We start from the raw sequence: 23692 nt of genomic DNA on the forward strand, positions 1-23692 counted from the left end.
AGAGAAAAAAGAATGAGAGGAAGCTAAACTTCATATTTTTGTTAAGAATGAAAACTTTATCATATTCCTATCACAATAAAATCAACGTTGTCTGAAAGCAATCCAGATTTGAGAAGGTTAAAATATGTGAACAGATTCATCTAAAAAGTAATATTGAGAGAATCAACAGAAAAATCTAAGAAAGGGGTTAATATTGTTGCTTCTTTTAGTCGTGAAACTAATAAGCTTGGAATTGACATTGTGTTACGTACAAATACAAGAAATTGTGAAGGAATCAAAGGAAGCTTCGCAGATGGAGTTCTGAGTCCTGAAGCTGAGGAATGCATGGCCATACGTGAAGCTTTAATATGGGCGAGAGAGAAACAACTTATAAAGATTCATATAGAGGCTGATGCAAAGCTAGTCATTCAATCAATTACATAAGATGTTCTCCCTATCCAAAGGGAAAACAGGAACATTCTGAAATTTAAGATTTTTGCATTGTAATTTTTCTTTTGTTAGTAGGAGGGATAATCATTCAAGTAGCTGATGCAGTCGCAAAGTGTGTTAAAAGATCACCTACAAACATAAACCTCTTTAATGATTTTCCTGCAGAGTTTTGTAGTCTCCTGGAAAGAGACAATAATAATTTGAACAGATAATCCAATGAATTTCTTTTTATCAAAAAAAAAAGAAAAATCTCTCAGAATACATCTAAGAATGAGATAAGTTTTTCTGGAAAGAAGCATTAAGGCCGTGTTTGGGAGCTTTGACTACATAAAGCTTAGCTAGGGAATTTTTTTCTCTAACTTGAGCAGGATTATCTCAAGATGTATTAATAAAGATGATGTTTGTCTTTCCGTTATATCCATCACGGGTTTATCATGTATTATGTTTGTCTCTCCATATTTTAAATCTGTATTTTTATAAAATAATTATGTATTATGGATAAAATTGTCGGAGAAAAAAATAAAAACATAACAATAAAGTTAAAAAAATTGAAAATATTTTGATTAATTAAAATAACTACCTCTATAACCGTCTAACCCAGGCAAGGATATTGGTATCCTGGCTATTTTGGAGAATTGCATAACCTTGCTTTTTTAACTTCCTAAAATCAAGGAAGATTTAGTTGTTCATATCCTAGACTAGAATTAGAACAAGACAAACATAATTTAAATGTATTTTCTTGATAACCCAACCTATGATAGGCATGTCCAAGGAGCCAAACACGACCTAACAGTACCGACATATTCCAATATGGGTTTGACTGTTTCTAAGTCTCGGGAAGACACATCAGCTTGACGTGTCAGCATGGTGGGGCGGAATTTGATAAAAGATTGGGCTGAAATATCAAATTAACAGTTACGGAGTTACCTAATATTCAGGTAGGGGTATAATTGGTATTTAGAGATTATATAGGGTGTAGAATTGTGAATCGTGTAAATAAAGGACTGAAATCGTAATAAATCTCGCGCTCCTCTTGATAAACCATACACAAAACAGAAAAAAACTGAAGAAAACACGAAGGAGACCTAGAGATTTAAGGGCTTTTTTCTGATTTCTCCTGAGAAATCTAATTGCAGTAGATTAGATTTTAGATTTTATTTCATTATCTGAATTTTATTCTTTTTTTAATTGTTTTTTTGTTTGTTTTTGTTGTCTAATAAAATCTGGTTTTGTGTTCTCTGAAATTAGGGTTTTACGTTCTATATCTTATACCTACATATTAGGGGAGGAGGAGTTTTTGATCATTCATCATCGTTATCATCAAGCCTTCTCAACATTATCACTGTAAGTCCTTTGCCATTTCCTCTTATCTTGCCTATGAATTTGGATCTTAAATTGGTTTGAATTTTTTTTTTCCTTTTTGTTAATTTTTTGTTGTTGTTGTTTTGTTTGTGATTAGAGTTGTGAAGATAAGTTAGGAATTTGAGGAAAATGTATTCAGTATTGAATGGGAAACCACTTGAACAATGGAAAGTCACAGAGTTAAAAGAAGAGCTTAAGAAAAGGAAATTACCAGTTAGGGGTTTGAAAGATGAGTTGATTAAACGTTTAGATTTCGATATTTTAAGTGAGAGAGAACAACAACAAGAGACTCTTCAGAATGTGGAAGAGAATGAACAAGAAGGGACGGTAGAAAATGCGAAGGTGAATGAATCTGTTATTGAAACTGTTGATAATGGGGTTAATTCTGAGACTCAGCCTGATGGTAATGTGGGGACTCAGCCTGCTGAGGGAAGTGATGGCGTTGAGGGAAATGTTGAACCTCAGGTTTCCAAAGATGGGGAGGTTCAGCTGATTAACACCCCGGAAGTTGAGAATGATTGGGTTGTAGTTGAAGAACCTATTCAGAAAGAGACTGATTCTACCGTTGGAAAAATTGGCACTCCTGAACATCAAAATGCTAATGTTGGGGAGGCTCAGTCAGTTAGCACTCCTATTGTTGACGATGTTAGGGAATATAGTGGAAACGAAAGCAAAAGGGTGGAAGCTGATGAGACTATGGTTGATGTTGGTGCTGTTGATGACAGTTCCTCTGTGATGGGTCAGGGTGATGTTCAGGATGTTGGATCAGTGGCTTGTACTGATTCTACTGCGGCAATTATGGATGCTACTGATTCTGCTGCAGTATTAATGGATGCTACTGATTCTACTGCAGCCGACGTGGTTGTTGCAGTTTCTGTGGAAACCAATGTCACAGTCACCCAGAGTGTGGTTACTGACGTTTTATCCAGTGATGAAGAATTGGAGAACAAGGAAGCTGGTAGGGAGCCTGAGGTTCCAAATCATGCTTCTGGGGATTCAGTGCATAGCCTGTCCTATCAAAATAGCCAGGTATCTGAGGTTACCCGTGATTTAGGGTTTCAAGTAAGGTCTGAGTCTATTTCTACTGATTGTGTGTCAATTATTGAAAAGAATGAACTAAAGGATAATTTAAATGCTGATAATTTCCATATAGAACAAAATGTTGTTATGCCGGAGATGGTGCAACCATCATCCAATGATGTTTCTCCAGATGATGGAGCTTTGCGTTCTCTGGATGATCAAGAGCCTTGTGAGAAGCAGAATTCTATGCAAGGGGGGTTAGATGATACTAGGGCTACTGCGAACCTTGATAAGAAAAATGACGCCACAGATGCCTCGTTGGAAAAATTGAATCTAGATAGGAGTTCAGGGGATGAATCTATGGAGGAAGACATATCAGAGAGTAGGCAGTCAAAACATAATTCTGATGAGATGAAGGTCAGTGATGTAAAAGAAGACAATCATGTTGGTGTTACGATTGACAATGTTTCTGCTGAAGGGGGTCATGCTGTTCCTGTGGAGAAACGAAAACTCCAAGGTAAAGTTGATAGTACTTTATGTTCTACCTTGGTTATCAATATTTTGGTTTAGATCATGCCTGTTGCATTCTAGTTCTCTTTCCAGTTTGTTAACTGTTGCAATGGATGTGCGCTCGCATCGCCTGTAGATTTTGTACTGAATAGGTATCTAGTTCAGATGTCAAAGCTTGCCGATTGTTTTAAAATTCTGTTGTGTACTTAGTGACTACTATTGCAGATAGTCAACAGGCCTAAACAGGTCATAGTTTTGCAAAATAATAAAATTCCATCTCAGTTACCATATGCAGACAGATGGAAATCAAAGTACTGTAGCAGGTTTTAGCACACTTTAGGTCTTAAAATTCATTTTTGGTAAATTTTCAGTGATACTGTGTGTACTCTTCTGACTTGCCAAAATGTCTCTGCACTTAATATGTCATTGTATTCTATGTGTCAGTTTGATAATAGTTACGCTGGAATGGTTTTCTTAAGGTGTTTATTATTCTTCATGCACAGATCAAGAAGTTGGCAAGAACAACGAAGCTCCAAAGAGGCAGCGTAGGTGGAACCCAGAAACTCTAAAAGTTCCTGAACTGCAGACCTCTACTCTTAAATCTTGCACAACACATGAAGATGCATTTCCATCTGGTGCACCGAAAAGGAGCGTTGCTAAGTCTGATTTAGCACTTACCCCTAAAGGTGCACAGGAGCGTGTAGGTAAGGATCCTGGTATAGGTGATCTCACTATTTAGACATAAGACTATTTGTTCTGTGCCTGATTGGGGATGGTTGTTTTTGACATTTTTGCAGTTCCACCATCAGCAAAGCCTCCGACAACTTCACTTAGGATCGACAATTTTCTAAGGCCATTCACTCTAAAAGCGGTGCAGGAACTTCTGGCGAAAACTGGTGCTGTATGCAATTTCTGGATGGACCACATTAAGACGCACTGCTATGTAACGGTATGCTAATTTTGTCCAACTTACCTGTGGACTCTTTTCTTAACTTCTAGAAAACTTACTAGTTGGTGTGTTGTTATGTAATTATAGCTTTCATTCACCAAGCAGCCTTATACTTTATTCTCTCTCTTCCCCGGTGTCTCTGTATAAAGTTTGTTTGTACATACCAAAGGGGGGTTACGTTACCATGGCTGCATATTTTTGTATGTCCATGTTTCTCTGGTGGCAGAGCTTATTCTTTTGCTTAACCTTTTTTAATCTTTCTGCAGTATTCATCTGTGAAGGAAGCGACGGAGACTCGAAATGCTTTATATAATTTGCAATGGCCTACCAATGGCGGAAAGCTACTGGTTGCTGATTTTGTTGACCCTGAAGATGTGAAAACGCGGGCTGAAGCACCTCCTGCAGCTCCTGTCAGCACCACCCCAAAAACTCCGAAGTCAGCACCATTATCATCCAAACCACCGCCTGAAATTTCTCCCCGCCAAGCAGTCCAGAAGAAGCAACTCCAGCCACCGCCAATGACATCTGAACCTCCACCTCCTAATAGGGAACACGTATCTCTTCCCCCTCCACCTCCTCTTCCCCAAGATGAAGATCCTCCAATTGTTACCCTTGACGATTTGTTCAGGAAAACTACATCCACCCCTCGGATTTACTATCTACCATTGTCCGAGGAGCAGGTCGCAGCTAAGCTTGCCAGACAAGGCAGAAACACCAAGTAGAGAGTACAGAGGTATGTCCACTTAATCCTGTTTCTCAGTTTCGAAGTACTTTGAAATCTTGTTCACGGGGAGCAGAATAGATGTCAAATCTGATACAACGCATTTTTATTGCTGCAGGTATGAGATGGACATCTTCTTGTAGAGTAATCAAAGATCTGATCTAGTATATGTAGTGGAATAAGGGTTTTGATCAGTCAAGAGTCTTTTTATGTACAGCTGAGCAGGCTGAGTTAGCAAGAGAGAGATAGAGAGAGAGAGTTATTTATAACTAGACTACTGTAAACAACCCCATTCTGTTATTGGTCTTTGATTTTCATCGTTAAACTGCTGCGAGTGGAAGGATTTGCGAAACTGAACTTTAATTCTATCTGGTTCGGAGTACTATTTTGATGATTTTTCTTTTTTCAGTTTAACTATTTTTCTCAATTACTTATTATAAAGCTACTGTTTATCAAAAAATAAATAGAACCATTACTGTATGTTAATTCCACTGTGCGTTAATGCTCGTATAGAAGAAGGTAGTGGATAAATCTGGTGGTTTTGCAACGGAGGTGGTGGCTGTTAAGAGTCGTGGAATGGTGTATGTCCGTCGTCCTTACGTGGACATCCTTGAGCTGGTAACCTTGGTGTTGTTGAATGAATAAAAGTTGGGCTGAAATATCAATTAAACATTGGTTGCTGAAATGTCAGATAAAGGCGTAGAATACCAAGCGCTTCAGCCGTTGAGAGAAGACAGAAAACTGAAGAAGAAACCAACCAGATCTCGCATTTTCTCATCAGATTTTTTATTTTTATTTTACTTGGCTATCTTATCTGACTGAATATAGTATTTTAATTTTCAGTTTAATTTTCTTTTTGTGTAATAGTATTTGGTTGTGTTGTGAAATTAGGGTTGCTGATCATCACTTCACCAAGCCTTCTAAAAAAAATTACGTGCGAATATATTTCCTTCTAATCTGTAACAAATGTGTATGATAGTTTGGATCTTAAATTGATTTTATTTTGAATTTAAAAATGCACACTTATTTTATTGATTTTTTCTTTTTCCTTTCTTTTGGGTGATATTAGATTTGGGAATTTTGTGAATTAAAGGGGATGGTGATGGTTGAGGTAGAAGCAGCTGTCCGAAGAAGAGTTGCATAAATCCTGATGAAGCACAAAGATTATGTTGGTGCTAGGAGAAAGTTGCTGGATGCACAGAAATCATATCTAGGACTTGAATATATTGATGAATTGATAAAAGTAGGTGACATAGTATGTACAGCTGAGTCTCAAAGGAAGAGTGGAAGTGATTGGCACTTGGTTCTCCAGACTAACAAGGCAGCCAATGGGTCTGACATAGTGTTTGAGTACACAGAGCTGGTCAGAAGTTTGGAACCTGTTAAGAACAAGTTTCCGGAAACTCAATCAGCTTTCGGGGTCATCGAAAAAGCTTATTGTGTGCTTTCAGATAGAGAAAAACGTTGCGAGGTTGATTCAAGAAGAGCTGGAAGCTTGGGTTCTTGTGGTTCTGCGGTGCCATTAGATATAGCTAATGAAGGCAAAAGGGTTGAAGCTGATGAGCCTATGGTTGATGCTGGTGCTGTTGATGACAGTTCCTCTGTAATGGGTCAGGCTGATGTTCAGGATCTGGGGTCATTGGTTTGTACTGATTCTAGTGCAGCAATTATGGATGCTACTGATTCTGCGGCAGTAATGAAGGAGGCTACTGATTCTACTGCAGCGGGCGTGGTTGTTGCAGTTTCTGTGGAAGCCAGTGTCACAGTCACCCAGAGTGTGGTTACCGAGTTTTTATGCAGTTTTGAAGAATTTCAGAACAAGGAAGCTGATAGGGAGCCTGAGGTTCCAAATCATCCTTCTGGGGGTTCGATGCATAGCCCGTCCATTCAAAATAGTCAGGTATCTGAAGTTATCCGTGATTTAGGGTTTCAAGTAAAGTCTGAGTCTATTTCTACTGATTGTGCGTCAATTATTGAAAACAGCAAACTAAAGGGTAATTTAAATGCTGATAATTTCCTTATAGAACAAAATGTTGTTATGCCGGAGATGGTGCAACCATTATCCAACGATGTTTCTCCAGATAATCGAACTCTGCGTTCTCCGGTTGGTCAAGAGCCGTGTGAGAACCAGGACTCTATGGAAGGGGAGTTTGATGAGACTAGGGCTATTGTGAACCTTGATAAGAAAAATGATGCCTCGTTGGAAAAATTGAATCTAGATAGGAGTACAGGGGATGAATCTATGGAGGAACACATATCAGAGAGTAGGCATGTTGAGTCAAAACATAATTCTGATGAGATGAGAGAGAAAAATAGCTTACCCGAGGTTAATGATGTAAAACAAGAAAATCATGTTGGTCTTACGAGGGACAGCATTTCTGATAAGGGCATTTCTCCTGAAGGGAAGATGAGTCATGGTGTTCCTTGTGAGAAACAAAAACTCGAAGATAAAGTTGATGACTCTAATCTTAAACTGAAATGTATATATGTTCTACCAAGGTTATCAGTTTTACGTTTAGATCGTGTGTGTTGTATTGCAGTTCTCTTTTCAGTTTGTTAACTTTTGCAATGAATAGTACTCTTCTATCGCCTATAAATCCCTTGCTTAACATGTTTCTCGTTCAGATGTCAAAGCTTGCTGGTTGTTTCAAAATTGAGTAATGTTTTTAGTGACTGCCTATTGCAGATAGTCGCCAGGCCTAAAAGGGTTATAGTAGCAGGTTTTAGCACACATTAGTCTACAGATTCATTTTTGGTGAACTTTTAGTGATGCAGTGTGTACTCTTCTGACTTGTCAAAATGTCTCTGCACTTGATATGACCTTGTATTCTATGTGTCAGTTTGATAATGGTTATGCTAGAATGGTGTCATTTGGTATTCATAAGACCACCCACAATGGTGTGAAATTTTCACTCACAGTGGCATCAGCTGTATGGTATTTGGATATGTCAAATTTAGCATATGCTATACATGGCCGGGCTTTATCTGAGATCAAGTATCACAAAATTCTGCCCGGAGCATATCTGAGAGTGAGTCCCGCTTGAAATCAACCTCGAAGTGAGTCTGCTTGGCGGTTTAGAGGCTGGCTAGTTTTTGTTCATTGCGCACTACAAGTGGTGGTATTTGTAAACCCCAAATTTGAAGCTAAATATAGCTTATAGTTAGCTTTTACCGTGCAAAATTTCACAGCTTTATTAAGGTGTTTATTATTCTTCATGCACAGATCAAGAAGTTGACAAGAACAATAAACCTCCGAAGAGGCGGCGTAGGTGGAGTTCAGAAGCTCAAAAAGTTCCTGAACTGCAAGCCTCTACTCTTAAATCTTGCACAACATTGAAAAATGCATTTCCATCTGATGCACCCAAACAGAGCGTTGCTAAATCTGACTCAGAACTCAGCCCTGAAAGTGCACAAGGGTGTGTGGGTAAGGATTCTGGTATTGCTAATCCCATTATTTAGATGTAATACTATTGGTTTTATACCTGATTGGGATGGTTGTTTTTTACGTTTTTGCAGTTTCACCATCAGCAAAGCCTCCGACAACTTCACTTAGAATCGACAATTTTCTACGGCCATTCACTCTAAAAGCGGTGCAGGAACTTTTGGCAAAAACTGGTGCTGTATGCAGTTTCTGGATGGACCACATTAAGACGCACTGCTATGTAACGGTATGCCGTCCCTACATTTATGATTTTTGTCCTACTTACTTGTCGGCTTGCCTCGTTTTTTTCAGTATTGTACTAGTCTTTGTGTTATGTAATTATAGTGGTGAATCTGGTGATGCTTGCTGACTTACGATGAGTTTTTGTTATTCTTAATGCATATGGTGAGAAGAGTATGGTTTGCAAAGACCAAAGGGGTGTTGCAGTGGCATGGCTGCATATTTTCTTATGTCCGTGTTTCTCTGGCGCAATGCTACGTAGCTTGATCTTTTGTACATCTTCTTTCGATCTTTCTGCAGTATTCGTCTGTGGAGGAAGCGACAGAGACTCGGAATGCTGTATGTAATTTGCAGTGGCCTACCTATGATGGAAAGCTGCTGTTTGCTGATTTTGTTGACCCTCAAGATGTGAAAATGCGTGCTGAAGCACCTGCTGCAGCTCCTGTCAGCACCACCCCAAAAAGTACTTCGCCAACAGCACCATTATCTTCCAAACCACCATTTGAAGCTTCTTTCCGTCAAGCAGTCCAGAGGAAGCAACTCCCACCACCACCACCACCACCACTAATGACATCTAAACGTCCAGCTCCTACTAGGGATCACCTCCCTCTTCCACCCCCACCTCCTCTTCCCCAAAACGAAAATCCTCGAATTGTTGCAATGGATGATTTTTTCATGAGAACTACATGCACTCCTCGTATTTACTTTCTACCATTGTCTGAAGAGCAGGTCGCAGCTAAGCTTGCCACCCAAGGCAAAAACACCAAGTAGAGTACAGAGGTATATCCTCTGAATCCTGTTTCTCTGTTTTGAAATACTTTTCACGTGGAGCAGAATAGATGTCAAATCTGATGCATAGCACTGTTATTGCCGCAGGTATGAGATGGGCACCTTGATGCAGAGTAATCAAAGATCTGATCTAGTATATGTAGTAAAATAGGGTTTTTGGTTTTTTGGTCGATTGCAGTCTAGAGTTTATTTATGTACAGCTAAGTAGGCGGAATTAGTAACTGAGTTAAAGTTCTTTGTAGTGGGACAACTGTAAGCAATCACACTCTGTTATTGCTGGAATTTGTTGATTGTCAAATACTAAACTGCTCGGTGCGTAAGGATTTGCTAACCTGAACTTGACATCAAGAATTCCATCTTGTTACCAAACCTTTTCCACGGACTATTTTGATTTATCTTTTATTCTTCTTAGCTGAATACTATAAATTACCGGAAGTCAAAGCTCGTATGTACGAACTACTGGCAGTGGATAGACCTTGTATCAAAGTTGACACTTGACAGTATACAGCAGAGTTACAGTATCGGTTTTGCATCGGAGTTGGCTATACTATGTTTCATGAGAGAGTTGTCGTGACTCATAATAGTAGAATCGTAAACAAAGGCACTTTGTTATTACTGGTTCCTGATATTCCATCCTTTTAGCAAGACTTTTCAGATGGTGCATCCTCTACACTTGGCAAAATTTTGGCATAGCTATTGCATCCATAAGTAGGTATTTGGCTACTTAATCCAAGAGAAGGCAAAAATCATGTTTTCTGATATGGAAAAAGTTTCGTTTGCTATGCTAGGTAGCCTGGCAAACTAACCGCACCATCATGGAAAAAAAATAACTTACTATCGAGCGATTATTTGGAGAGCAAAGCCTTTATCATTGACATAATTAATATTACCAACGGTCGAATTTATCCCCCAAGAAATAAGTACACCTTCCACCATTCCTATTCATACCTTCTCTTCTTTCTCCAAATTTTTCTAAACAAAAATCTTCTTGATCCTTAGTTATTACCAAGTTTTGTTGTACTAATTTTTTCCTTCAAAACAGAGATACCAAAATAAAAAGAAACAGAAGATCAACCAGTACCCTAATGAGCGGATTGAACTAATGGCATAATAAAAAATATGAGTTTCAAAATGTTAGACAACTGGTTGGTAATGGTATACCCATATACATGCGTGATCTAGTAATCCAGAGCAAGTTAATTTAGTCGCTCTAAGAGGTGGGTGGTCTGAATTCAATACAGTGTTCGAGTACCTTTCCCATGTTGTTAGGGATAGAGACTGAAGATATCTTTGGTGGTATTTATATATATTATAAATCCTATATATCATATGATGATGGTGGAAGACTACAAATACTTTATTTTTCAAAAATTTCGGATGCAATTGTTTGCTTCTTTTTTTAATTCAATTTTTAGATTAGTTTTTTTATTTTATTTGCATTCAACGAATTTTAATTATGAATATGTTGTTTATAGTAATTACACCGTTAGTTTGTATATGTTGACGACAATTACATGTCATGGAGATATACTTCCATTTGACGAATTAAAATCGGAGCCGGGAGAAATATGGAGAGATCGACTTCAATTATACTCAAATTATCTAGAAGGAAATCCATATCGTAGAAACCAAAAGCCCATGATTGGAGGTGTATGAGTTAACAAGCTTTTTAAAACATCATGCTAGAAAAATGAGAGAAAACAGAATAGCAAAAACACCCTATTTGTTCCCAGAACATTATGAAGAGCTCAAACGGCTGTTAGTGTTTTGGACAATAAGCCAATGTCTATTCTCAAATGCTAGCTCATCGACATTACTTGGTTTTCTCGAATCGTTAGAATATTTAGAGCGAGCGCCAACATATGACTGGGGGTCTGCAAATTTATCAAAGCTTTACATAACCTTCGGTGGATGCTCGGTGGCAGAGCTAGAAAATGAATGTTGGGGTGGTTGAAAACAAATTGACTTGACTTGGGATAGCTTAAGCCTATTGTTTAGGCTTGATTTTTTTAACCAAACACAATTGCACCATAAATGTAAGTTTTTCTGGACTTTGGGCTGGCTTAAGCCAGCCCAAGTCACTACATAGTTCTGCCCATGTGGATGCTAGTGTTCCAAAGAAAGCATGAATGGTTTTTGGGGAGTGTTGGAGGTAAGAACCCCAGTATATTTCCATCATTTATTTGTTATCAATACAAATTTTGAAATGGTAAATGTACTGACCCAACAATGTTACTATGTTCACTATTGGTGGTATAATTACTTCGATGCTTCTGAAACTTATCTTCCCAATAACGACGATGTTATTCCAGTCATACAGAAGTATAACGCTGATAATTGGACGACAAGCTAGATTGAAGATGGTAAACATGTTTCATTCATTCGGAAGATTCAACAGTTGTGTAAAGCATGTAATAACATTGTTGTCATGCCATATTTATCAATCCTTGAGTACGAAACAATGGAAGCCCGTCTGCAACTAAGCCTTAAGCATATTGTATTATACATTCCTATTTCTGGAAATGATGTTTGGTATAACGGCGCAACACACCTTCTTAGATTGGTAGCAATAAAGGTGAAAGCCGTCAACCCATATTCAAGTTGAGATATTTCTAACGATGATTGGTTACTTTTGACAATAGTGATGTCATATCTAGGGATTCAACAATCTTAAAGCCACTAATTCAAAGATTTTTTTCCCGAACAAAATTAAAGATGGAAAAAAAGCACAAAGGCATAACTACAAGATCACAATTAGAGAAATATTACCTCTAAATTTAATGCTTTATAGGCCAATTCAAACATCAACTTGATATTGTCCAGATCATACACTAAATTACTTTCTAAAACCATAACCAGGAGATTTCAGTTTTGACAAAGCATCAAAGAATGCTTGAACTGCGTTTTCATCAGGATTAAATTTTAGGGTGATTGACAAAAAGTCAGTTTCCAAACAAATAAGTAAAATAACGGGAGAGGCTATAATTACAATGGGAATTAACTTTCCCAAATATGTCGTTTCTTAGTTCTGAAAAAAATTTCCTTAGCTTGAAGAATTTATCAATTTCTTGGACAAACTTCAGATCGGAATTACCACAATATACGAGTGGAGAGACAATATGGTGGATGCTTTTTTTTAATAGCATTACACCGATACGATAACTTTATATTCTTATCAACATGAAATCGTTATCATAACTGCAAATGATAATACTGAGCATGATATCGAGTAATCATACTCTGTGTATCAATATTAATTTAAATGTATAAAAATGTGTGTTAGAGCGATGCTCGGTCGAACTCGCAAGCCTTGCTATCTCAAGCTTGTTTGTCAAGTTTAGTTGCCAAAACTATAAGTCTTGATTTCTAGTCTACTGATAGCTAATTCTCGTACTAGGATAGAAAGTGTAGTTCAGATCTAGATTCCACGGCGTTCATCATGCAAAGACGAAGAACTACTCAAGGAACTGGTGAATCTTCATCGACAAAAAGGTATGTGGAGACTTGAACTTATCTATCACTCAAGAGTTTATCTACTCTATCTTCTATCTTGAGACAAAAGTCGTATTACTATATAGACTTTGATTAGACACATTTGATATTTCGAGTCGAGTTTATCTTACTTATCTATTTCTCGAAATATGTGTTGGTAAGCTTTCTCTTTGGCCAAGTTCATCTTTACTCGTGATGAAAGTTATGATGGTTATTTCAATCTCTTGAAAATCACTTTGATGAAAAATAGTGTGTGAATAACCACTATATAACATCCTCTAAGAATGTTTCAATGATTGAAATGAGAGTTTAGAATATATAACCATGTTTGGATATAAACATTGTATGTGAACTCATACTTGTATAAGTCCAAAATCCTTGAACCAAAGTATGCGTACTTTGCTTGTTCCGGATTACCGGAGCTAAGTACGCGTACTATCGGAAGTTCACATCCCGTGAATTTCTGCTGGAGTTTGTGACCTGAAAACAAGCTCAGTCCGGGTACTTAAGTATGCGTACTCGTATGCGTACTTAAGTGGGTTATTTTCTAAAAAAAATTTAATTCGTGAACTAAGACATTTATAAATTAAGGAATGCAATCTTTGCAAACCGTGGTTATAATGTTGATGAATCGATTCGAGCGAATCAAAACTGTTTTTGCTTCGATTGTGTCTTGTATACTTCTATGAGATCTAAGCAATTGAACAACTCTCTAACTATTTCATTTGAGTCATTTGAACTAGTGTGGTGAAGATGAATAAGGTTGATATGAAAGTGCTCATATGGCTAACCATTGATTAACTATTGTTGAACCAACTAGGTGTACATGTTTAGGTACGATTACTCCAAACTAAATGAATTTACATTTCATTTGTGTATAACAAGCTAAGTTCGATCTAATGGTTGAAAGATATTAGCTTGAATTTAATCAGGTTTTCATCTAACGGTGAATATTGAATGCTTTGTTACCATAAAAGGGATACAAGTGACGCATAATGATTACACGTTACAGAGTTACAAACCAAGTCCGTGTGCAGCCAGAATGGCGTGACGCTGCGTAGACTGTCAAGTGCTAATAATGGCATAACCCCGCAGGGCCAATGAAGTGCAAAGGTGACACTACATTGTAAATACATTTGGATAAGTAATGAAGCTGGTTGGCCGACACAATGAATCCTCATGAGGAAAGGAAAGACAAAGCCAAAGTGGCAAGCTGCAACATGCGATGTTGGCATTATGGCATGTCCTTGGAATTAAGTTGGCCCAAACTCAAGGATGATGCAAGCGGGTAAAATAGACTAAGAATTAGTCAATGAATTAGTTCCAGGCAGGGCCAAAGCTTGGACAATGCAAACAAGTTAGTAATGCAAGAGTGGCATTATTATTGTCATGCAAGTTAGCGAAGTGAAGCATATGGCGCATGTATAACTAGAATGAGCTTGAGGAGTCGGCCCTGGTGATTGAATCACAAGGATTGACCATGCATTAGCGTTGATCAAGAATAATGCAGGGCCAAGATGGATGGCATCAGATTAGGGCCAAATTCAGTAAGGCGGGGGAAATGTGCAACATGGATAAAGTGACGGTTAGGAGTTGGTTACGAGATTCACAAGCATTCCAATGACGTGAGACAAAGAATAAAGGTTATAAAGGAAGTTTATAACCAAGTGGAGTGTTCATAACCACCAAGAACAGGTGTGGCACCAATTGGCGCGATAACACAAAAGGTGGAAGTTAAAGTTGGTGGTTATGGAAACCACTTATGGGACACATGTATGTTCCATGCAGGTGCAAGCGATTGCACAGAGTTTTGTCCTGATCATTAGCTTGTATAAATAGCTTAGGGATCAATAAGTTTAGTGTTATTCAATTGAGAGAAGAACCACTAATGTAGAGAGAGTTTTAGGCATTCACCAAGAGGGTGAATGGCCTATTTTGGTCCATGTGACGGACGAGTTTTTTAATCTTCATTTAGTGCAATAAAATGATTTTGTTGCAGTTGAAAAAGCGGGGGTCTAACAACACCACCCAATATTTCTCTTAGCAATCTGTATGGACTAACTCCGAATTACTTTCTATAGAATAAACTAGACAGTCAGATTCTATCTAGGTAAAAGTATCTCAAGGAGTTAATATCTCTCTCTTGTTTTGATTTACTCGTGCTAATAGAAATCAGCGAGTCTTTAATCAAACACAAGGAATAACTTGGATGGTACCAAAGACCAATATCCAAGGATCAATCAATTTAAATCAACAACCAAAGGTTGGATATTCTAATTGATGATCTACAACGCAAAACCTATATTATCTCAATTATAAAGATAAACAATATAATGCGAAAATACAAATAACACAGACACCAGAATTTTGTTAACGAGGAAACCGCAAATGCAGAAAAACCCCGGGACCTAGTCCAGATTGAAAACACACTGTATTAAGCCGCTACAAACACTAGCCTACTCCAAGCTAACTTCGGACTGGACTGTAGTTGAATCCCAATCAATCTACTACTGATCCAAGGTACAGCTATGCTCCTACGCCTCTAATCCCAGCAGGATACTGCGTACTTGATTCCCTTAGATGATCTCACCGACAACCAAGAGTTGCTACGATCCAAAATCGCAGGCTTTGACAATAAACAAATCTGTCTCCCACAGACAAGTATATCAAAGGATCAAGAGTAGATAGACTTTTTAGTGACAGATAAGTTCAAGTCTTCACATACCTTTTTGTCGAGAAGTTCCACCGGTTCCTTGAGTAGTTCTTCTTCTTGTATGATGAATCGCCATGAAGTCCTTGAGCTCAACTAAACTTTCTATCCTAGTCCGAGACTTATCTGTAATAGACTATAATTCAAAACTTATAGTTTTGATCACTAACATTGACAAACATGCTTGAGATAGCAACGCATGCGAGTTTTACCGAGCAATGTTTTAATAACAGTATATCTTTGTGTTCATGATGTTGCTGATTTGGTGAGTTGGTCAATTGGTTTGATGCATGGCAGAACCTCTTATGCTTATGGGGGCATGAAGAGTTAGAGAGAAAGAAGAAAAGACTTTCGTTGTGCAAAGCCTTATGAGTGAAGGCAGATGCGTACTTTGATGCGAATATACAAGTCTGAGTGATTTTGGGTGAAGAAGATTTACTGAACCACAATCATTGCTGGTCATGTCCCATGAAAATTTTAGGAGATTAAATGGGCATGTGACAGTTACCAAGGTAGCATTGATTTCAAACCCTGATTTGGAGACTATTGATGAGTGCCAAATAATGTATATATTTATCCCTTTTTGTTGGCATTTAACTCATCTTTTGTGCAGTAATTCTACATTTTATCCCATATTCTGTATTTTCATTGTTTTCAAGAATAAATATTTTTCTTACTTAATTTTGCATTTTTAGGTAATAAATAAAGTCTGGATGACTTGCGGAGCAGAAAAGAGCAGAAAAGTAGTGAAAAGCCGGAAGAGATTACGCAAGGAAGCCGCGAAGAATGATGCGCATAAGCCCAAAAGACTAGAAATGGGCTCAAGAAGGAAGAATTGTGCTTAAAGAAGATATGGGGTTGGCATACCCAAGGCCCAAAACCCTTACCCAAACCCATTTTCTATAAACAAAACCGCCTCCATCTTCAGCCGTCGGATTGGATCCATCTCATCATCCGATGGTCGCTCCTTCATCGCGCATCAAAATCTGAAGCTCTTATCAAACACCATAGTGCCTAAATTCCAAGCCATCAGATTAGATTGCAGTTGAATCCTACGGTCGCTCCTATGCCTGTGCATCAAATCCCGATGATTCCGCTCAACACTACAACACCTAACCTAATCTCGCACCGTAGACTTCGTTGTATTTTACATCCTACGGTCGCTACAAGCTGCTTCTTCCTTAGCCGTCCGATCCACCTACCATCTCCACATCCCATGGCCTAGCTTCGAAGATTATCCAACTTGATATCCCCGATCAACACTCTAACACCAAACCCTATACTACCCAAACAAACAACCCCTCCCCTTCTTTCCATCGACCTCATCCCTCTCTGCAACTTCACCACCTTCTTCACCTGCCGCACCACCATCATCACCAGCACCTTCTTCACCTGCTACAACCATCATGCAACCACCATACCATCATCACAACCACCTATATTACCTAAACCACCTAATACCCCTCTCTCTAGCCCTCTATTTCACTAATTTCTCACCATTCTTTTCTCTGAAACCCTAGGTGAGAAATCAGTCAAATAGGTGAGTCTAGAGTAGTAATTGAAGCATGGGAATGGAACAGAGGACCAAGGAGAAGAATGGGTCGAAGAAAAACTCATCAAATCACATCAATTTGGGTAAGAATTTACCAAACCCTAGTTCTGTCAATTTGGGGGTTTTTACATAAATCCTAATTAGGTTGAGATAGAGCATGGAGAAGATAAAGTGGGTGATATAGGGTAGGTAATTGAACCTAACTGTGATTTTCTGTCACATTAGGTAGAACCCTAATGTCTACTGTTTTGGGAATTTTTGGGTGAAAAGGGTGTAAACCCTAATTATGTAATTGGGTATAAAAAGGGGACTGTGGTGTGTGTAATGGAGTATCTCTGGACTAGCCAGTGTATCCCCATGAGGGCTGGACTAGCCAGTTCCCCTTGGGTAGATTTTTCTCCCCTGTTTTGTATTTGTAGATTTAATTTTAATTTTCAATTTTAATTCCAAATTCAGTTTTAGTTTATCTTGTTTCAATTCATGTTTTGCTATCCATGTTTAATTCCATGTTCATTTAATTTATGTTCTTATGATTTCTGTCTAGAAGCCTTAGAGCATTGTGTTGATTGAGCAGTGGGGAGAAACTAGTGCTCACTAGTGACTGTGAGCAAACTGGTTCTCTTCCCACTCTAGTTGTATGCCTAGGCTCTCTTGTTTTGTCAACTGTTAGTTTCTCAAATGTTAGGATTAGTTTACTGTTGTGTGTCAATGCTAGGCTAGAAGCCTTAGAGCATTGTGTTGATTGAGCAGTGGGGAGAAACTAGTGCTCACTAGTGACTGTGAGCAAGCTGGTTCTCTTCCCACTCTAGTAGTATGCCTAGGCTCACCTTCACCATTTCACCTTCACCATCTCCACTGCCCTTGACTTAGGCCTTGGTTCCATTGTTCTCTGCTTGTAGTTTCATTGTACTGTCACATTTACTTCACTGTTACCTTGTGTTTATTGTTTTATCATCCATTGCCTCATTATTTCACTACCATCTTCATTGATTTGTAAATATCACAGATTCACTGCCACTATTTGCTCTTTCTTCTCTTGTGTTTCTCCTGTTCTTGTTACTGCATTCGCTGCCTTGTTCTGCTGCTGCTACTACTTGCTGTTGTTGTGCTGCTGCTGTGCATTGCTTTTGCTGCTGCTGTGCACTGCTTCTGCTGCTGCTGAAGCCACCACTGCTGCTGCTGCTTCCTCTCCAAGGCCCAGACCACAGTTCAGGTTAAGACCTAAAGCCTAGCTAATCTAAAGGCCCAGCCAACTGAGCCCAAGGCTCAGTTCACTCCAAAAAGCTAAGGCCCAGTTCACTGTTACCAAGCCCAATTCACATCAAAAGACATTGAGCCTAATTCACAGTCACTGTTATCCCAAGGCCCAGTGCAATTCAAAAGACCAAAAGCCCAAACTGCTTCACAGTTAATCAAAGCCCATCTTGCTCTTATTGTGAAAGCAAAAGCTTCAAAGTTATTCAAAGCCCATTGATATTCAAGACCCTTTGGTACTCAAAGCCCATTAGCAATTTAGAAACCCAAAATAGTTAGAAACTACAAAACACACCCAGTCTCTGTGGATCGACCCGTACTTGCACGAGCTACAACCGACGACCGTGCACTTGCGGTATTACTGTAGGCCCGTTTTATTACGCTTCAATTTTATACGCTTTCCCGGGTCCACCAAGTTTTTGGCCCCGTTGCCGGGGATTGGTACCAACTATATAAAGGAGAACTGTAGCAACTGGGAAACCTAATCCCCACACCTCTTGTGTGATACTAGTTGTATAAGCTGGAGTCGATTCTCCTTTAACCTTAGGTTTCTATCGAGACCTTGTAGGTTAACGACTTGAAGACTTCATTGGGATTGTCAAGCCAGACCCAACTATTTTCTCTATAGTTGCGTGATCTGATCTTGCTGTTTCTATCGTGATTGAGTACAATCGTAAGATTGGATTGACATTAATTTCTCCGATAGGAAAGATAAAAAATTAGTCATAAACATCTTCTTCTCATCGTTTGTGATTTCACAATATCTTGTTTCGCTAGTCGATTGAAATTATTGTGAGGTGATTGATATTTCTAGGTTGTTCTTTGGGAATATAAGTCTGGTATTTCTATTGGTTCCTGTTCACCTTGATTTATCAAAAGACGGAACAAAACTTGTAGGTACTTCTGTGGGAGACAGATTTATCTATTACTGTAGACTTTTCTGTGTGATAATATTTTTTTATTAAAGTCTTCGACTTTGGGTCGTAGCAAATCTTAGTTGTGGGTGCGATCAGCTAAGGGAATCAAGTGCGTAGTATCCTTCTGGGATCAGAGATGTAAGGAACGCAATTGTACCTTGGATCAGTGTGATATTGATTGGGGTTCAACTACAGTCCAGATCGCAGTTAGTTTGTAGTAGGCTAGTGTCTATAGCGGCTTAATACAGTGTGTGTTCAATCTGGACTAGGTCCCGGGGTTTTTATGCATTTGCGGTTTCCTCTTTAACAAAACTTCTGGTGTCTGTGTTATTTCTTTTCCGTATTATATTTTATTATATAATTGAAATATCACAGGTTGTGCATTGAATCGATCAATTGGTAAATCCAACATTTGGTTGTTGATTGAAATTGATTGATCCTTGAAAATTGGTCTTTGGTACCGTTCAAGTTATTTCTCTTGTATTCAATCAGACTCGCAGATTTCTATTTGCTTGAGTCGAGAAATTGAGATATAACTCTTTGATATACTTTTTATTAAGATTGAGTCTGACTGTCTAGTTGATTCTCTTAAAATTATATAGGAGTTAGTCCATACAGATTATTAAGCGAAATATTGGGTGAGGTTGTTAGACCCCCACTTTTTCAATTGGTATCAGGGCAGGCAAACACGTTTAAAGACCTTATAAGTCTGTGTTTGTAGCGATCTAACTTTATGGACAGTAAAGTCTCTATAAACGCTTCATCAGGATTAAATTCAGATCGTAGAGAAAGTTCTAAAAAATTAGTTATTCTCCAGAAAAAGTTGGAAGAACAAATCTGGATTAACTCTGATCTTGTTGCATAAATTGCATTGTATAAGGATTTGAAATCTGTGAAAATTCCTTCAATGCATTTGAATAACTCTGTTTATTCTTCTCTGAAGAATGGTCGTGAGTCAGATGATAAACGAGGTTTAGGCTTTGTGAAATCTGATGGGACTCAGAACTACTCAAGAGAGGTTAAAGATGTTGGTCCATGTATGTTTTGTGACTCTTGCAATCACTTTAAACATACATGTATTTCCTTCAAGAATTTTTTTAAAGTTACAAGTAATCTTCATAAGAAAGCTGAACAACTGTTTACTTCTCTAAAAGGATGTACAAAGCTAACAAGAAATCCTAAACGGGATAGTGGTGTTAGTATGGGAGATTTTGCTTTAAAATCAACATCGCCCTTTCAATGGTTTCTTGACAATGGATGTAGCCTACACATGACTGGTGATATCTCGTGGTTCGTAACTTCAAGTGACTATGAAGGAGGTCCCGTAACATTTGGAGATGGGAGTTGGTGCTACATAAGCAAGAAGGGAACGATCAAACTTCCTGGCGTTCCTGAAATCCATGATGTAGTATACGTTAAAGCTATGACTGCAAACCTTCTTTCTATTAGTAAAATGTGTGACAAAGGCCATATAGTTGTCTTCAATGTGAATGGATGTGACATTGTAGACAAAGATGCGAAAGTAATTTTTCAGGAAACTCGTGGTAAAAACAACTATTATCTTCTAGATACTAAGTTCAGAAACTGTTGCAATTTGACTAAGGTGAAATCTACAAATCTTTGGAATGATCGTTTTGGTCACATCAATTATCTTCTTCTAACTAAGATCATTAATAAAGAACTTGTTAGAGGCGTTCCCAAAATCAATGGAAAGATTGATGGTGTATGTGGTGTTGCTCGGGGCACCCCTGGAAAAGTACTAAAGGCACCCTCATTTTGGATAAACGCCACCTGTCAAAAGGGTAAACAAACAAAAGTTCACCATAAATCATCTCGAGACATTATCACTAAAGCTCCACTTGATTTAATTCATATGGACCTCTTCGGACCTATTCAACAACCCACGGTTGCGGGTAAGAAGTACGCTTTAGTTATGGTAGATTACACCATATTCACTTGGGTAGCATTTTTATCTCATAAGAATGAAACCCTTGATGAATTGAAAATTATTGTTAATAGAATCCAGAACGAACAAGGTCGCAAACTAAATAAAATTAGAAGGGACTGTGGAACTGAATTCAAGGACACTAAGGTGTTTGAATTTTGTGACGAACTGGGATTATTCAATAATACACACCACCCATTACTCCTTCAGCCAATGGAGTTGCAGAAATAAATAATAGGAATATTCAGGAAATGGCAAGTGTAATGCTCCATAGCAAAAACTTACCTCTAAGGTTTTTGGGAGAAGCTGTCTTCACAGCATGTTATTTGATCAACCGTGTCTACTTACGGTCTAAAACCCTAAATACTCCTTATGAGTTGTGGTATGGTAGAAAACCCAACTTACACTATCTCAGATTGTTCGGAAGTAAGTGCTACATTCTAAAAGATCGAGAACAGAAAGGGAAATTTGATACTAAAAGTGATGAAGGTATCTTTCTTAGCTATGCCTTTGATAGTCGTGGTTTTCGAATATTTAATCTCAGAACCCAAGTTATGATGGAATCTGTTAATGTTATCATTGATGATATTAGTAATTTTCATCATGATAATCCTTCTTCTGAATTGCCTCCAACTGAGACAATTGAGAAAGTCAAAGAAATCCCAGAATCGGTTCAAGTCATCCCAACTGTTACCGATCCTGATATTTCTAGTGACGAGAAGAAGAACACTGATCAGGCTTCTCCGGTTGAACAAGAACGTGTCCCTCCTAGAAAACTCTGGGTTCAAAGGAATCATGATCCCAACAGTATTATTGTAGGTAGATATTCTACTTCTAAGACAAGAGGACAACTTCAAAATATTTGCAATTTTGGTTGTTATCTTTCACAAGAAAAATCTAGAAATATTGATGAAACTCTTACCAACCCCTTTTGGGTGAATACAATGCATGAAGAGTTAAATCAATTTCAAAGACAAGACGTATGGGAACTTGTACCTTTTCCCTCCAATATCAATATTGTTGGTACCAAATGGATATTCAAGAATAAGTCTGATGAATTTGGTACAATTGTTAGAAATAAATCCAGAATTGTCGCTCAAGGATATTCACATATTGAGGCTATCGACTTTGACGAAACCTTTGCTCATGTGGCACGTCTTGAGTCCATTCGATTTTAGTAGCTCATGCTTGTTTTCTTAAGGTTGAGCGGTTTCAAATGAACATAAAATATGCATTCCTAAACGGAAATTTAAAGGAAGAAGTCTATGTCGCTCAACCTAAGGGTTTTGAAAGCCTGATTTCCCAGATCATGTCCTTAAGCTTAAAAGGGCATTATATGGGTTAAAACAAGCACCCCGTGCCTGGTTCGAAAAACTAACTGCTTCTCTTCTTAGGAAAGGTTTTTCGAGAGAATGAGCTGATAAAACATTGTTTATCAAATGGAGTGGGAAAGATGTTGTCATTGCTCAAGTCTATGTAGATGATATCATCTATGGTTCAACTTCTAAAAGACTTGCAAAAGATTTTCAAGTCTCTCTTGGCAAAGAATTTGAAATGAGCAATGTTGGTGAATTAAAGTTCTTTTTAGGATTACAAATTCAACAACATAAGGATGGAATTTACTTATCTCAAGAAAAATATGCTAAGAATCTTCTCTCAAGGTTTGGTCTAGATAAGTCAACTCCAAAACTGACACCTATTCCCACAACTGGTAAACTACATAGAGATGAGAAAGGAGTAAATGTGGATCGAAAATGTATCGATCTATCATTGGTAGCCTCTTATAACTTACATCTACTAGACCTGACATTGCGTTTAGTGTGGGCTGTTGTGCTAGATTTCAGGCTAATCCAAAGGAATCTCATCTTGCAGCGACAAAAAGGATCATACGATATGTTAATCACACTGTCGGGTATGGTCTATCTTACACTTTTGATACTAACACTGATATTTCTGCCTATTCTGATGCTGATTGGGCAGGATGTGTGGAACACAGAAAAAGTGCACCAGGGGGTTTCTACTATGTGGGACTGAATCTTGTGGCATGGCATAGAAAGAAACAAAATTCATAATCCATGTCCACATGTGAAGCAGAATATATTGTTGCCGGCTCATGTTGTACTCAACTTCTATGGATAAAACAAATGCTTGCTGATTATGGAGTTGATACTGGAATAATGAAGATCTTATGTGATAACTCTAGCGCGATTCGAATCGCGGAGAATAAACTAAGCACATTGATATAAGGTACCATTTTATTCGAGATCTATATGAAAATGGTATCATAAATATGGAATTTGTGCCTTCCAAACAACAATTGGCTGATATTCTCACCAAACCATTAGATAATGCTACATTTCAACACTTACGGCAGTCTATTG

General features: G+C 38.1%; 2 protein-coding genes across 2 annotated transcripts; both read left to right on the top strand.

The window, feature by feature from the left end:
* The first annotated feature begins 1450 nt into the window (after positions 1 to 1450).
* Positions 1451 to 5382, top strand: LOC113286927 (apoptotic chromatin condensation inducer in the nucleus-like). The gene is made up of 6 exons (XM_026535570.1): positions 1451 to 1773; positions 1889 to 3328; positions 3825 to 4025; positions 4119 to 4270; positions 4537 to 5003; positions 5110 to 5382. Exons 2-5 carry the CDS (start codon positions 1921 to 1923, stop codon positions 4990 to 4992), a joined length of 2217 nt encoding a protein of 738 aa, XP_026391355.1. The 5' UTR covers positions 1451 to 1773; positions 1889 to 1920; the 3' UTR covers positions 4993 to 5003; positions 5110 to 5382.
* Positions 5383 to 5733: 351 nt separating this feature from the next.
* LOC113290482 lies at positions 5734 to 9430 on the top strand. Its single transcript, XM_026540083.1, has 5 exons — positions 5734 to 7490; positions 7617 to 7711; positions 8215 to 8415; positions 8508 to 8659; positions 8953 to 9430. The coding sequence occupies exons 1-5, from the start codon at positions 6142 to 6144 to the stop codon at positions 9421 to 9423; spliced, it is 2268 nt and encodes a 755-aa protein (XP_026395868.1). The 5' UTR covers positions 5734 to 6141; the 3' UTR covers positions 9424 to 9430.
* Positions 9431 to 23692: the final 14262 nt, after the last annotated feature.

Source organism: Papaver somniferum, chromosome 6, assembly GCF_003573695.1.
Source record: "Papaver somniferum cultivar HN1 chromosome 6, ASM357369v1, whole genome shotgun sequence".
Taxonomy (NCBI): Eukaryota; Viridiplantae; Streptophyta; class Magnoliopsida; order Ranunculales; family Papaveraceae; genus Papaver; species Papaver somniferum.

Excerpts from the sequence above, each read along its gene's own strand:
- LOC113286927 (XM_026535570.1), top strand. The coding sequence starts at position 1,921 with ATGTATTCAGTATTGAATGGGAAACCACTTGAACAATGGAAAGTCACA. Across the intron at positions 3,329-3,824 it reads GGAGAAACGAAAACTCCAAG|ATCAAGAAGTTGGCAAGAAC; the intron begins GTAAAGTTGATA and ends CTTCATGCACAG. Across the intron at positions 4,271-4,536 it reads AGACGCACTGCTATGTAACG|TATTCATCTGTGAAGGAAGC; the intron begins GTATGCTAATTT and ends ATCTTTCTGCAG.
- LOC113290482 (XM_026540083.1), top strand. The coding sequence starts at position 6,142 with ATGAAGCACAAAGATTATGTTGGTGCTAGGAGAAAGTTGCTGGATGCA. Across the intron at positions 7,491-7,616 it reads TGTATATATGTTCTACCAAG|ATGTCAAAGCTTGCTGGTTG; the intron begins GTTATCAGTTTT and ends TTTCTCGTTCAG. Across the intron at positions 8,416-8,507 it reads AAGTGCACAAGGGTGTGTGG|TTTCACCATCAGCAAAGCCT; the intron begins GTAAGGATTCTG and ends ACGTTTTTGCAG.